Below are 12,247 nucleotides of genomic sequence, written 5' to 3'. Positions count from 1 at the left end.
TCTCTGTCGCTAGATATCGAAATATCTAGTAAATATCTTTAACTAGTGGAAATTTAAGATCAAAGATTCAGTAAGTACAAATCCCAGAGTTCCAGTGCAAAATATGTGATGATGTTTAGAAGCATGATTGGCAAATCCCTTCTTGAACTAGTGGAATTTTAAATTTTATTTTTAGAACCTTAAATTCTCTTGGAAGCATTCATGCCACTAGTCGGATAGGTAATGTTATAAGACGTAATGACCTTCCAAAATGGTGTGTGTATATATATATATATATATATCATTGAAATTATAGTGAGCTTTCTCGTAACACACTTAGAGATGAATCAAATGACATGACTTCCCAATCCTGTGATGTGATGTGTCAGAATGTTCCACATGATGCATGACAACTTCCCAATCTTGCCAATGTCTGACTTTATGGTGGTCAGAGCCATCAAGTCTTCCAGTCTCGGGGAAGTGTGGATTCGGGTGAGAATCCGCTCGGAGAGCGTACGACTCACAGACGCTTCGGTGTCAACGACAGGATGTGCAGATTGGCCGCACAACATCCGAAAGAGGTCATGAAGAACTTTTCATGTGTAAACTGTGAACATTAATTAACATACGATGGATTCAGCTCCTCACCGGCGCACAACATTCACTTTCGCACGTCACTATCTATCACCTGTCGCTTTGGATTGCAAGTTTGGAAGTAACACTTGCCTTCCCATGCGAACGTTCGAAGGACTTCGATCCTTCTACAGGACATGCTCATGCGAATGGTTGTTTCGATCTCGCTGGAGCAATCATGTGGTCTGAGATTGAAATAAGAGCTTTTAATGTCGCCTTTCTTCGTATAATAAGGTAAAAAAGATCTTCATTTTGTGGTTTGTGATTTCTTTCCCCACCGTCTGCCATTTTTTTCATGAGCATAACAAGATCGATATATAGATCGCAAACAAGAAACTTTACAGTAACAATAAGCTCTTTTATACAATTGATGCTAAGTACCCAATAATGAGACAAAACATAATTTTGCCACTTTTTGATGTGTTTCTACATTGATGTAAAATGAAACAACACATACGAATAATCATGCCACCATCTCATTTGACATGTGTAATTTGTTCATCTTCAACACGATAGAACATGAAAAGGGAAAGAGTACAGGCTTTTGATATGATAAAAAGAACATGTTATTTCCCATGAGCGTGAAGGAGAATTCCTTGGTTTCTCACCAACATTTATTTCACTTTCCATGGCTTTTTAATTGGACACCATGCTTTCGCTCTCCTTCACAAATCCATCCCCTGTCCACTCTTTATCTGATTGCAAACCCTTCCTCACGGCTTTCCTCTGCCTAATCGCCTGCTGCTGCCGCTTCACCAAATCGGTGTGGGTGGTGAAGTACTGAAGGGAGACGCTGAAATAAAGAGAGAACTGCTAGTAAGAACTTCATAGTACAGAAATGTGGTAAGCATTCATGAAGGTTGGTTCGAAGTCACGAAAAGTATACAGTATAATGATTCGATTTTGATCTCATCTTTTGTGTGAGAATACTAGGTATTACATCAGGTAAACATGTATATATGATGTGCATATCGATATCCCCATACGATATATGAGTGGAGTGCACATGGATATCTTCTATCCCTGAACAAATGTGAAACTGTAATAGTTTCCAGAGCAAAAACATATACAATGTGCATATCGATATCCCTATACAATATATGAGTGCACATCGGTATCTTCTATCCCTGAACAAGTGTGCAACTGAATAGTTGCCAGAGCAAAAATTTGGATATCTTCTATGGCTAAATAATGTAGATTATAACTATTTGTCCTTCTCAAGGGTCAAGCTTTGCAAAGACTAGATTCTGAGAGGGACATATGCAATTTTGTCACATATAAATGTGTTACCTTATAAAAGAATCAAAACATTGAAATGATGCAATAATCCGATTAAATCTGATATAAATCAATGTCACATTAAATGTTATAATTATAGATGAAATTTCAAGAACTTTGTACTTTTTTGATATGGTTAGTCTTGTTTGAAGACTCCACTAAAACAAATCAAGAAACTTTGTACTTGTATGCATTCATTAAAAATTTATGAATCTTAAATATCTTTTATTCCTCCTAATATCATGTCACTTCTAATAAAAGAAAACAGATCATACCCCCTGAAATCTTCTATGGATGAGAAGTTGTGTTTCCTCATAAAATCCTTCAGCTCAGCACAAAGCTTGTTGACAAGACCATAGCCATGCATCATTACACCTGTGCATACCTATGATGAAAAGAACAGAACGGTTAGCAAGCCATCAGCATGCAGGTAATGTAAAGCAGAACACTAAAATAGGAAGCTGAAATGATAGCTTCCATCGAAGGATGAGTTAGTCCTGTACTGATTGAACATACAGCTATCAAATTCAAATGGTATTGTCATCCATACATGCTTTAATTTTTTCCACAGCTTCCTAAATAAGTTTCACACAACCTATTCTAAGGCCGTCAATGGTGAACGATGTCCCAATATTAAATAGATTAAGTTCATATGTGAAAATCATACAAGATCATTTAAAATTGAAGTGTACGGTTTTCAACATAAAGCCTACATAACTAAATTGTAAAACTGGGTTCCTGCATCGTCTAAAGTTCCACAACTTTGATAAATATTTTTTTAATCTTCTTTCCATGAATGATCCAATATTGAGGCATCCAGTGTTTATTGAACATAAAGAGGAAGGCATTGAAATAACCTACAAAAAAATAGGGAAGTCAAAGTAGATAAAGGTCAAGAATCATTTAGTATATACAGCCTTGTATTTCTATCTCTAAAAGAAAAGATGTTTCTTGTTAATTAGAATTTAAAGCTACAGGAAGCACATAGCTTCTCACATATTAGAAGGACCAATATTTGCATAGACCAAAGAAAAGTGTCCTCGAGGGACTCATTTCAAGGATGCTGCTTAGCAGCAATAAAATGAAGATATACAGGGGTATATATCCAACTACAAAAAGAGAAAACATCATGCGAGATCTTAAGTCTAAATAGAACCTTATTGAGCTATTCAAATTAACTTGTGGGCAAATGAAGTAAGTTAATGGCATACACAACAAAATATTTCTTTAAATGCTAACCTGAACAGTATTTGATCCAAGAAGAATAAATTCAGCAGCATCACCACCGGTCTCAACTCCTCCGATCCCAGAAAGTGAACAATCTGTATTACCAAACTCTGTTGTCATCATTTTTGCAATCTGCATAACTTTTCCAAGTGCAATAGGATGGACAGCCCTTGCAGAGTAGCCACCAGGAGTGGAGTAACTGTAAAGAGCAAAAGGAAAGAGACAAAGAAAAAGAAAATATGAAGCTATTAATAACATCAAGTGAGGCTCTGATTTGTCCAGTTAAGTAGCTATTAACTAACCCCTCGACACAGGGTTCAGGACGTAATGTATTGAGATCAATCCCCATCACGCTCATTATTGTGTTAATTGCAGAAACACCTTCGCATCCTGATTTCAAAGCCACCCTAGCTGGCTGCAGAAGGTAACATACAAGTTGTTGAGATTACTAGGCCAAAAAAGTAAATATATAGTAACTTTTGTCAATTTGGAGAAACATCTGAACCATTTAAACAGGAATTCACAAAAACAACTTTCAGACGAAAGCACGCTTCCAGAGATCATAATAGCACAACAAATATACCTTTCACAGTTATAGCTCATGGACTAGCTAGAACAAAGCTGACACACTGAAGACCTTGTTTAATTTTCCTTATGTTACAGCAGCAAGAACCAAGCTGACACATCAAAGATATTTTTTTAATCTTATATCTTGGAAAAGGTTAGTAATAGATAACACAAAGCCCAAAGGAAGCACTTTTGGAAAAGGTGAACTTTGTGCATACCATAAAAGCAATGGAAAAAGGAAGAAAAAATCTAGGATCAGAAAATTCTTATTTTTTTGAACCTGTTACATGAAAGAAATAAAGATGGCTTAGCCTTCTGACATTTGAACTCACTATTTCATTTAAACTGGGAACATGTACCCAAGATCATAGGCTGCTGCAACAATTGGACGAATTAAACACATTTTTGTCTTTGATTTTCTCTTTAACTTCACGTTAGATGACACTGGAACATTAATATCTAAACTATGGTCTATAGTTAATAGTTTAATTTGATTAGATGGATAAGTATGAGATGGCACTGTAAGTCATATGCAAATCCATAAGCGAGAGGCATTGGATGAATCAAATATGTTGTTAGTTTGATTTGACAATTTGGATGAACATCAGATGACACAATTATATTCATGAATATCTAGGATAGCCAGGACTGAGAGACATTGGGTGATTTAACAAAATCAGTTGCTATTTAGACATCCATACTCTCACAATATATCCTACTTCAAAGTTCTGTCAAGTGATGACATGGTTTCAGAAAAAACTTCAAATAGCTTTATGAAATACAGCATGCAGATACTAACAAAGTACTAACAACAGCATGGTCCTTGTTGTGAACTATTTTCCAATCATAAACTAACCAAAAAGTTGACATTCAATAAATAAAATATACCTTTAAACAAATGCAAAACCCTGCATGAAATAAAATATTAGATTAATTTACACCAAATATCCTATTAAGAAGCATCATTAATATTGTTATAATCGAATAGCCATTTGTCAACAGCTGTAAAAAATAATGAATAAACAGTTGCCATCATCAAATTATATTTGATGAATGCTATCTGCAATTTCTCTTCATTAAGGAAAAGATAGTAAACTAAACATCGATACACTAAATGCAAGAGAAGATTACAATTGAAATTCGGTGCACTTGCTGACCTGACTAATATCTGTTATGTTTGGAGTCATCTTTGCCCAGACAGGTACAGTTGCTTTTTCATTTATCCATCCACATACCTCCTCCAGAAGTGTACAGTCTTGCCCCACTGCAGCACCCATCTTCCGCTCTGGCATCCCATGAGGACAAGAAAAATTGATTTCAAGGGCATCCTGATTGATAGAAGGATTAACAAGTTAAATTGGTTCATTCTAGATATTCAAACATTAGACAGAAAAGGGAAAAGAAGAAAATTACCACTCCAGTTGCTTCCACTCGCTCAATAAGTTCTTGCCAAGCATCTTTATTATATTCCTCCATAATTGAAGCAATAAGGACTCTATCAGGATACTCTTCTTTTAGTTGCTTGAACTCATTTAACATAGTTTCAAGAGGCCGATCGCTGATAAGTTCAATATTCTCCCATCCAATAATTGGTCCCTTTGCTGACCCATTTGATCCTGCCCGAAGCCGAGCATAACGAGGAGTCACATTCACTACTTTCGCAGCATCCAAGGATACCTGGCACAGAAAACACATCAATTTACTATAAAAAAAATGGAAATCACTAAGAAAATTCCAACATTTCGTTTCCAAATTGAAGAATAATACTAATATTAACAAGGAAAAAAATGTCAACAATGTGAGTAAATGGCTCAAAGAAACTGTAAAATTAACTGAATATTTCTTATTAGGATAATGGAGTTGAAGAAATTCAAAATTAATTAGAAAATTTTCATCATAGTTAGAAAGTTTAAGATTCTAGAAGTGGCACTGGTTATTGGTGTCAAGGTTTTAAAAACAACCTAAACTAGCCAGTTTGGACTGTTATCAGTTCGAAGTCAACCCCAATGCAGACCACTGCTTATGCCTTGTTTGGTCCAGAATGGAGTATTCCACCCAGTCACTGTACGGTGCTTACCAGATGATAAACATCTCAGTGCTGAACAGTTACCATAAAATTCCATGACAAAATATCTATACCAGATGATGAGCTTTTGAATTGTGTTTTTGTCATAAAGGATTGCAACTTGCTGGTAAGCCATATTGGCTTGACATAACTGGAATATATAGCGAAATAAAGGAGAGAGAGAGAGAGAGAGAGAGAAGTAAACAAAAGAAAAGAGAGGATAACCAAGGTTAAGACACATTGGAGAAAATGGAAGTTGCTTTTGTGTTCCCTTCTGTCTTTCCTCTTTTCAGAAGTAGATGCAATCACTTTTTTTTCTTTTTGAAAGATGATGTCATCACCCGCAATGCCATGCTTCTATACGTATTAGATGGAAAGACATTGCAGGCATACGTATAGTATCAAACCTAGAATTTGAGGTAAAATGTCCCTTCTTATCTTGTAATCTTGATATATAATACAAAACTAAAAAAATATTTTTGTTATCAAAGTCGTGGTATTTGTCCAACAAAATAAACCAGTATATCTCCATCTTCAATTCCTGATCTACTACTTCATTTACGTTTGCTCTATGTCAGGTTCCAGCTGCACAAATGTGTCAGCCATGCACTCCAAGATCAGATCCCACATGCAAACTTACACATATACAGAATCCTTTTGTGATACCACCATTTTCTACAGGCAGAACTAGGATGTGTCCAAAATGCATAATAAAGTCAACCAGCACAGAATAGCTTACATCATCATGCTATTTAGCTTCCTTTCCCGTTTCTCTTCGCTTTTATTTCATTGACGACAGCAAACGGGCAGTACGCTCAAATGCCGCCTTCTTTGAAGATCTAAGAAGTGTACTAATAAAAAACAAAGATGCTCGAACTAGAAATTGATTGATCAAGATAATCCCAATTAGTTGGATGGATCATTCAACTTCCAAAGAATCATAACGATCATCAAAGATTAGTACAAGAATATTACTTTTCTCTAATCTATTTATATATAAAAAAGAATCTGTATCCTGAAACAGAGAATATAATTAAGATTCAGATTTAGAAATCTAATATCAGGATCAAATTCGATGCCAAATATAACCCAAAAAAAAAAGGAACCATATAAAAAGGAGATCTTTTTAAGGAAGAAAAAGGTCAAGAACTCGGCTTTGCGACGCAGTGTAAAAAAGCAAAAGAACCGGATCGCACCGTTTTGGCTATGACGGCGCCCCACCCCTCATCGAAGGCCCTCTTCATGACGGTGTAGTTGGTCCCGGGCGGCCCGGACCCGATCACGAAGGGATTGGGCATCTCCAGGCCATTTACTCGAACTCGAAGGTCCGGCTCGCCCGCGGCGCCATCACCCCCTCCCGCCGCGGTGATCCGAACTCGGCGGAGCCGGAGATCTGGCCGAGCAGCCGCCCTCCTCGGCCCCAGCGACAAGTTGCTCCCCGCCGGCCCCCTTAAAGACAAAGTCGCCATTTTGGATCTGCAAGAACAGGAAACCGATTGCAAAGACGAAGCGAGACGAAGAGCTCGGACTTTTGTATTGCAAACGAGAACGATCCTCTCCAAATATTCTTTTAAATGAAAACCTTCAACTTCAACATCGAAACCGTCAATAGCTACACTAACCGTTCATAATTGATCGGCGAAAAAATCAAATTCTTTATTAAGACGACGGAGAATAGTTGGAGCCGATCCTAACTCGTGATTCAGCATTCAATTCTTTACTCATTCAATCAAAGACAAATTCGCTGGCAGAACTTTGTGTGTGGGAGACGGAATCCATATCTTTATATTCATTCATTTATTTCTTTGCAATTCTTGAAGTGCAAAGATTCTGTTCACCATTATTCTTCGTCCAGTTTTCGTAACTCATTATAATATAAAAAATCATATTATAATCATACATATCGTAGAGATATAAAGAGATAATGGAAGCAAATGGTCTGCACACCTGTAGACAAAATAAATCATTACTATCTAATTAATATAAAATATGAATATAATTAAGAGAAGTGTCGCCGTCCGTGCCAGGTGTCAGTATGACACTACTTGACGTTGCATGTTCTATGGAACTTCGTATTATATATATATATATATATATATATATATATAGAGAGAGAGAGAGAGAGAGAGAGAGAGTGAGAGAGAGAGAGAGAAGATTCATAGCCCATGGAAGCCCACGAAGGCAAGCCTAGAAAGAAGAACAGGGACTTTAACACCATAATTACCTCCAATTGGTCTGAGTATATTCTCAAAAACCATGATTAAGTTACAAGCTGCAATATGCTCAGCTCTAAGTATTCATGTTATGTTAGATTGTGAAGTCTCTATACATCCATCTTAATATTTTTATCTTAACTATATAAACATATGATGCGCCTAAAAATAATTTTATATATTTTTAAAAATATAAAAAATATTTGACGATCATATAAAACTTCTAATACCTCGTTAATTTAATAAAATAATGTTAAAATTCACAAATAATATCTTTATTAGTCGGTCCTAAAAATAGTTTATCAAACAAAATTTAACATATACGTATTTCCGGGCTTGTTATCTTCTCTTTTTATTGTTATTCTCTTTAGCTAATGCAACCAATTTGTCTAATGGGTTGACCCAATCAATGTAAGAAAGAAATATACATACGTTTTTATATAACTATATACTTCCTTTTCTAATCAAAATTTATATTCATCTGACATAAGGTTAATTATAATCAATAATGCTACTGTCAAATGAGATTCAACACACTCTTAACCTTCATTTCCAGTAGGAATGGCCTTTCAAACTTCCATCTTTATATTAGGAATGGCAATGGTGGCTCATTTTCCGTGACTGCTCATCCAAGGAGAGTTCTACTTGAACACTTAGTGGCCATAGAAGCCACTAAGCCAATACAAAGCCATCTCAAAAAGAACATTTTGATGATTGCTGCTATAATGATAACTAAATCTTGCAATGCCATCATATGCTATGAAAAATGATATACATACAGTTTTTTCTAGTTGCAATATTTTCTATATTTTGTTCAATAGAATGGTATCACTGCTAAGTGACCTTACAACGTAAGAGGCATGTCATGCCCTGTCGAAGCTAATGCTTCATAGTTATCTGAAGATGTAAAAGCTCTTGAGATTGACGATTATAAGTTATCTTTTGCATAGATTACCTCATCTGACATTGACATCAGTTCATATCTAAAACCATATTTTCTTGGAGCATGTCCATTCACTTAAATGCATGTTAATTTCTAGGTATCTATTGATCATCTTGATATATATCTTGCAACCAATTGTTAGAGTTTCTAGCTAGCTAATTGTGCTAAAAATTAGAAGATTCTATACTTTAGTAGCTCTCTCACTGTATCATCCAAGAGACCACATCATCCGGAAAAAAATAGCATTATTAGTATAAGAAATGTTGTGGAAGAAAACACTAAGAATTAGGTCAAACCACGTAATCTAAAACAGCAGCTATCAGAATATTAAGATTGAGACAAAGATAGGGCATAGCACCAATACAGTCTTTGTTTAGATAAAGTGGCTTATGTAGATGCACAACTTGCATGAGATGGTGACAGCATAAGGCTGCACTAGAATACAATACAAGGCAAGAAATGACCTCCAAGATATGTGTGAAATAATCTTTATGAGTTTGGTTTCACTTGAGTAAAATACTATGATATGCCTTGAAAATGTTACTTTAAGATGCATTATTTTATAGCTTATTTAGGTCAAGTTTAGGTCTGTTTTTTTTTTTATTAAGCTAATTCATTTCAGATAACACTGCACCAACCATTACAACTTAGCTTGACCAGTCAAAAAAGAGTGTTCTTGAGGGATGATCACTAACTGCGACTGCACTGTGGAAAGGGACAGATCAAAGAAGCAACCCCATTTGACTCTTGAAGAGACATGCCAATATCTCATCCCTGGGAATACATGAGAATTAAAATAACTCTAATGGTATATATGAGTCAACTGGATTGAGGTGCAGTTCTCCCAGTCATTTCAAGTGTTTCAATGCATACTGATCTCATATGGATCAGTACCTATCAAATTATCCTCTTCCTTTTCTTTCTCCTTTTTCCTCCGGAGACAAACTCAGTGGTTTCAGTGTGCAGAAACCGAGCATGGGGGATCACATCATCAGGATGGTGCTTCAGAAAAGGCCGATAGGTGCATGAGTCATGAACACCAGGAAAAAGGCCACTTTTCTACCTGTGAAAGAGATGTTCAACTGCAATGCAAATGGCTGCTCGTCTTGTTGACCTCCCAAGTATGGAAGCTACACTTCTGTCCAAACCAAGAAATATTTATTGAAGTGATGGATCATCTCATCTGCCTCTTCCTTTACAGAAGAGATGGCCAAGACGTGCATGGGATGCAGTTGTACAGTGGGGTATCACTTCTTTAGCCAGAGTGGGTGTCTTGTAATCAATGTGCACTATGTAAAATACCAAGTTGGAGTCCAAAGTAGTATCTCCAACGTCTCATCAACTTCTACTTTTTCTTGTTACATATATCACTTCTCATAAGTTCACATCTTATGGACTCTTAGCCTTAAGTTCCTTAAAGAAGGGAAACATAGTCGGAGAAAACTTTGAGAGAGAGAGAGAAGAAAATAGAAATGGATGGCTTGCTGCGTTTCAGTTCATAGCTTTCGTTTGTTGCATTGAATCGATTGGCAGTATCATCTAAACGTTGATATGCTCACCGACAAGAGAATGCTTGATCAAATGGGTAACTTAATTGAAATACTGAGGTTGAATATTCCTTATGTTGATATCATTTACAATCAGATTTATTTTCCATGGTTTAATAATTTGTTCTAGCACTTTAATGATACATGCATGCAACAATAGCATAGGTTGATAAATAATTCAACTAAAAAATTCATCCAAGTTAAATTAACTTGAAGGCTCAATCGATTCAAGACTAGATAATAAATCTTATATATTTCTCCATGTTTTTTAAGCATGAATTTATTACGTTCTCTTTAAATATAAAATTTGAATGTAAAACACAATCTTTATCTCCATGGCCATCTATGAACAAAAAGAAATGTAAACTCCAATGGAAGAAAGGGGACTTTTGTTGCCCTAAATTAAAAGTGGAGTCATAAAAAAATCACTTTCAATTTAAAATTTTTTTTACTAATCAATATTTGCAAACCATGTTGAGTTACTTTGATCAAGCAAGTCGCAAGTTAGATTAGCAAGTTTTCAGGATCATTTTCTCTTTCCATGCAATATAAATTTGGCACTTTTACTACTTTGGCAATATATATATATATATATATATATATATATAGTATAATCTCCTCCTTTGATGGGGGTTGGGGATAGGTGTTGAGATTCCCATTAGCCCCACGTAATATGATGAGAATGAGACGTGATTATCGAATGTCCTTCTCAATATAAGTTAGATAGTAGTCACAAGTTAAGCATAGTTTGATACTATATTACAAGGTGTAGTAAGGACTACATATAGCCTGGAAAGCAGAAGAGGAAAAAGGAAGCAATGGTTGGATGAGACAGTACGTGAGAGAAAAGAACGGAGAACACTGAAACGTAGTCTACAAGTTCAAGATACGACATCTCTTATTATAGTTCGCCTGTAAGCAAACTATGATCACACTTGTGATAGAATATTTCACTTGAAGCTCTAAGGAATCAACTCCTGACGTGGAAATGATGCGTCTTTTGTACCAGTGACTTCTTGTTTAATCCTCCATTTGTGTGCCATTACAGCTAAATATGCAAACCCTTGATTAGACATGTCCTTAATGACATTGAGCTCATCTCCACTAAGATCCCATTACAGGCTCGCAGTATAGTTGTTTCCCACCTGACCTAATGAGATCCACTAACGCCCTCTCTCTCTCTCTCTCTCTTGTTGGCACTCGTAAGGTCTTTCTGTAGTGAGGATTGGAGTTCATTAGTCTATACTGAGGGCTCGCATGCAATAAGAAGTATTAACCAAGTAATCTACTCACGCTAGCTCATTACTTGTGCTGGTCCGTGTGCCACCGATCAATACTATATGGAAGGAAGTATCCTCCATCGCTCAAATGGAGTCTCTCTCTGACCACATATTAAGTTAGAAGAAACAGTGGGTGGGTTTGGTTTGCCATTTGGACTGGGAATGCATCCAAACCAGAAACATAGGTTTGACATGAAAATGGAATTAGAATTAAAGAATATGACATGTGGAAACAGTGGGTGAATCGATGGTTAGACGTTATACATAATTATTCCCGACATTAACTATAATCTCAACCAATGATCATCGTATATCGTACTACAAAAGGCTCTAGATATTTTAATTAATTATTGATAGATAATAATTATGGTTAAAACACTACATGCGTTTCCTAGACATGGGATGTTAGGACGCTAAGATTATCAAGTCGAATAAAAAAAATATATTTAACCTATGAGTGCTATATGGAAAGACTTCAGAAATTGTGGGGTATAATGATCTTTTTTCGTGAAGTT

At 36.0% G+C, this 12,247-nt stretch overlaps 1 protein-coding gene across 1 annotated transcript; it reads right to left on the bottom strand.

The window, feature by feature from the left end:
- Positions 1 to 1,000: 1,000 nt before the first annotated feature.
- On the bottom strand, positions 1,001 to 7,257 carry LOC103995258 (dihydropyrimidine dehydrogenase (NADP(+)), chloroplastic). The gene is made up of 7 exons (XM_009415809.3): positions 6,946 to 7,257; positions 5,098 to 5,361; positions 4,842 to 5,012; positions 3,420 to 3,532; positions 3,130 to 3,316; positions 2,166 to 2,275; positions 1,001 to 1,405 (listed from the first exon to the last, which is right to left on the bottom strand). Exons 1-7 carry the CDS (start codon positions 7,216 to 7,218, stop codon positions 1,249 to 1,251), a joined length of 1,275 nt encoding a protein of 424 aa, XP_009414084.2. The 5' UTR covers positions 7,219 to 7,257; the 3' UTR covers positions 1,001 to 1,248.
- Positions 7,258 to 12,247: the final 4,990 nt, after the last annotated feature.

Source organism: Musa acuminata, chromosome BXJ2-8 (genome assembly GCF_036884655.1).
Source record: "Musa acuminata AAA Group cultivar baxijiao chromosome BXJ2-8, Cavendish_Baxijiao_AAA, whole genome shotgun sequence".
Classification (NCBI taxonomy): Eukaryota; Viridiplantae; Streptophyta; class Magnoliopsida; order Zingiberales; family Musaceae; genus Musa; species Musa acuminata.
Note: the sequence above shows the minus strand (reverse complement) of the source record. Positions and strands in the feature narration are given on the sequence as shown.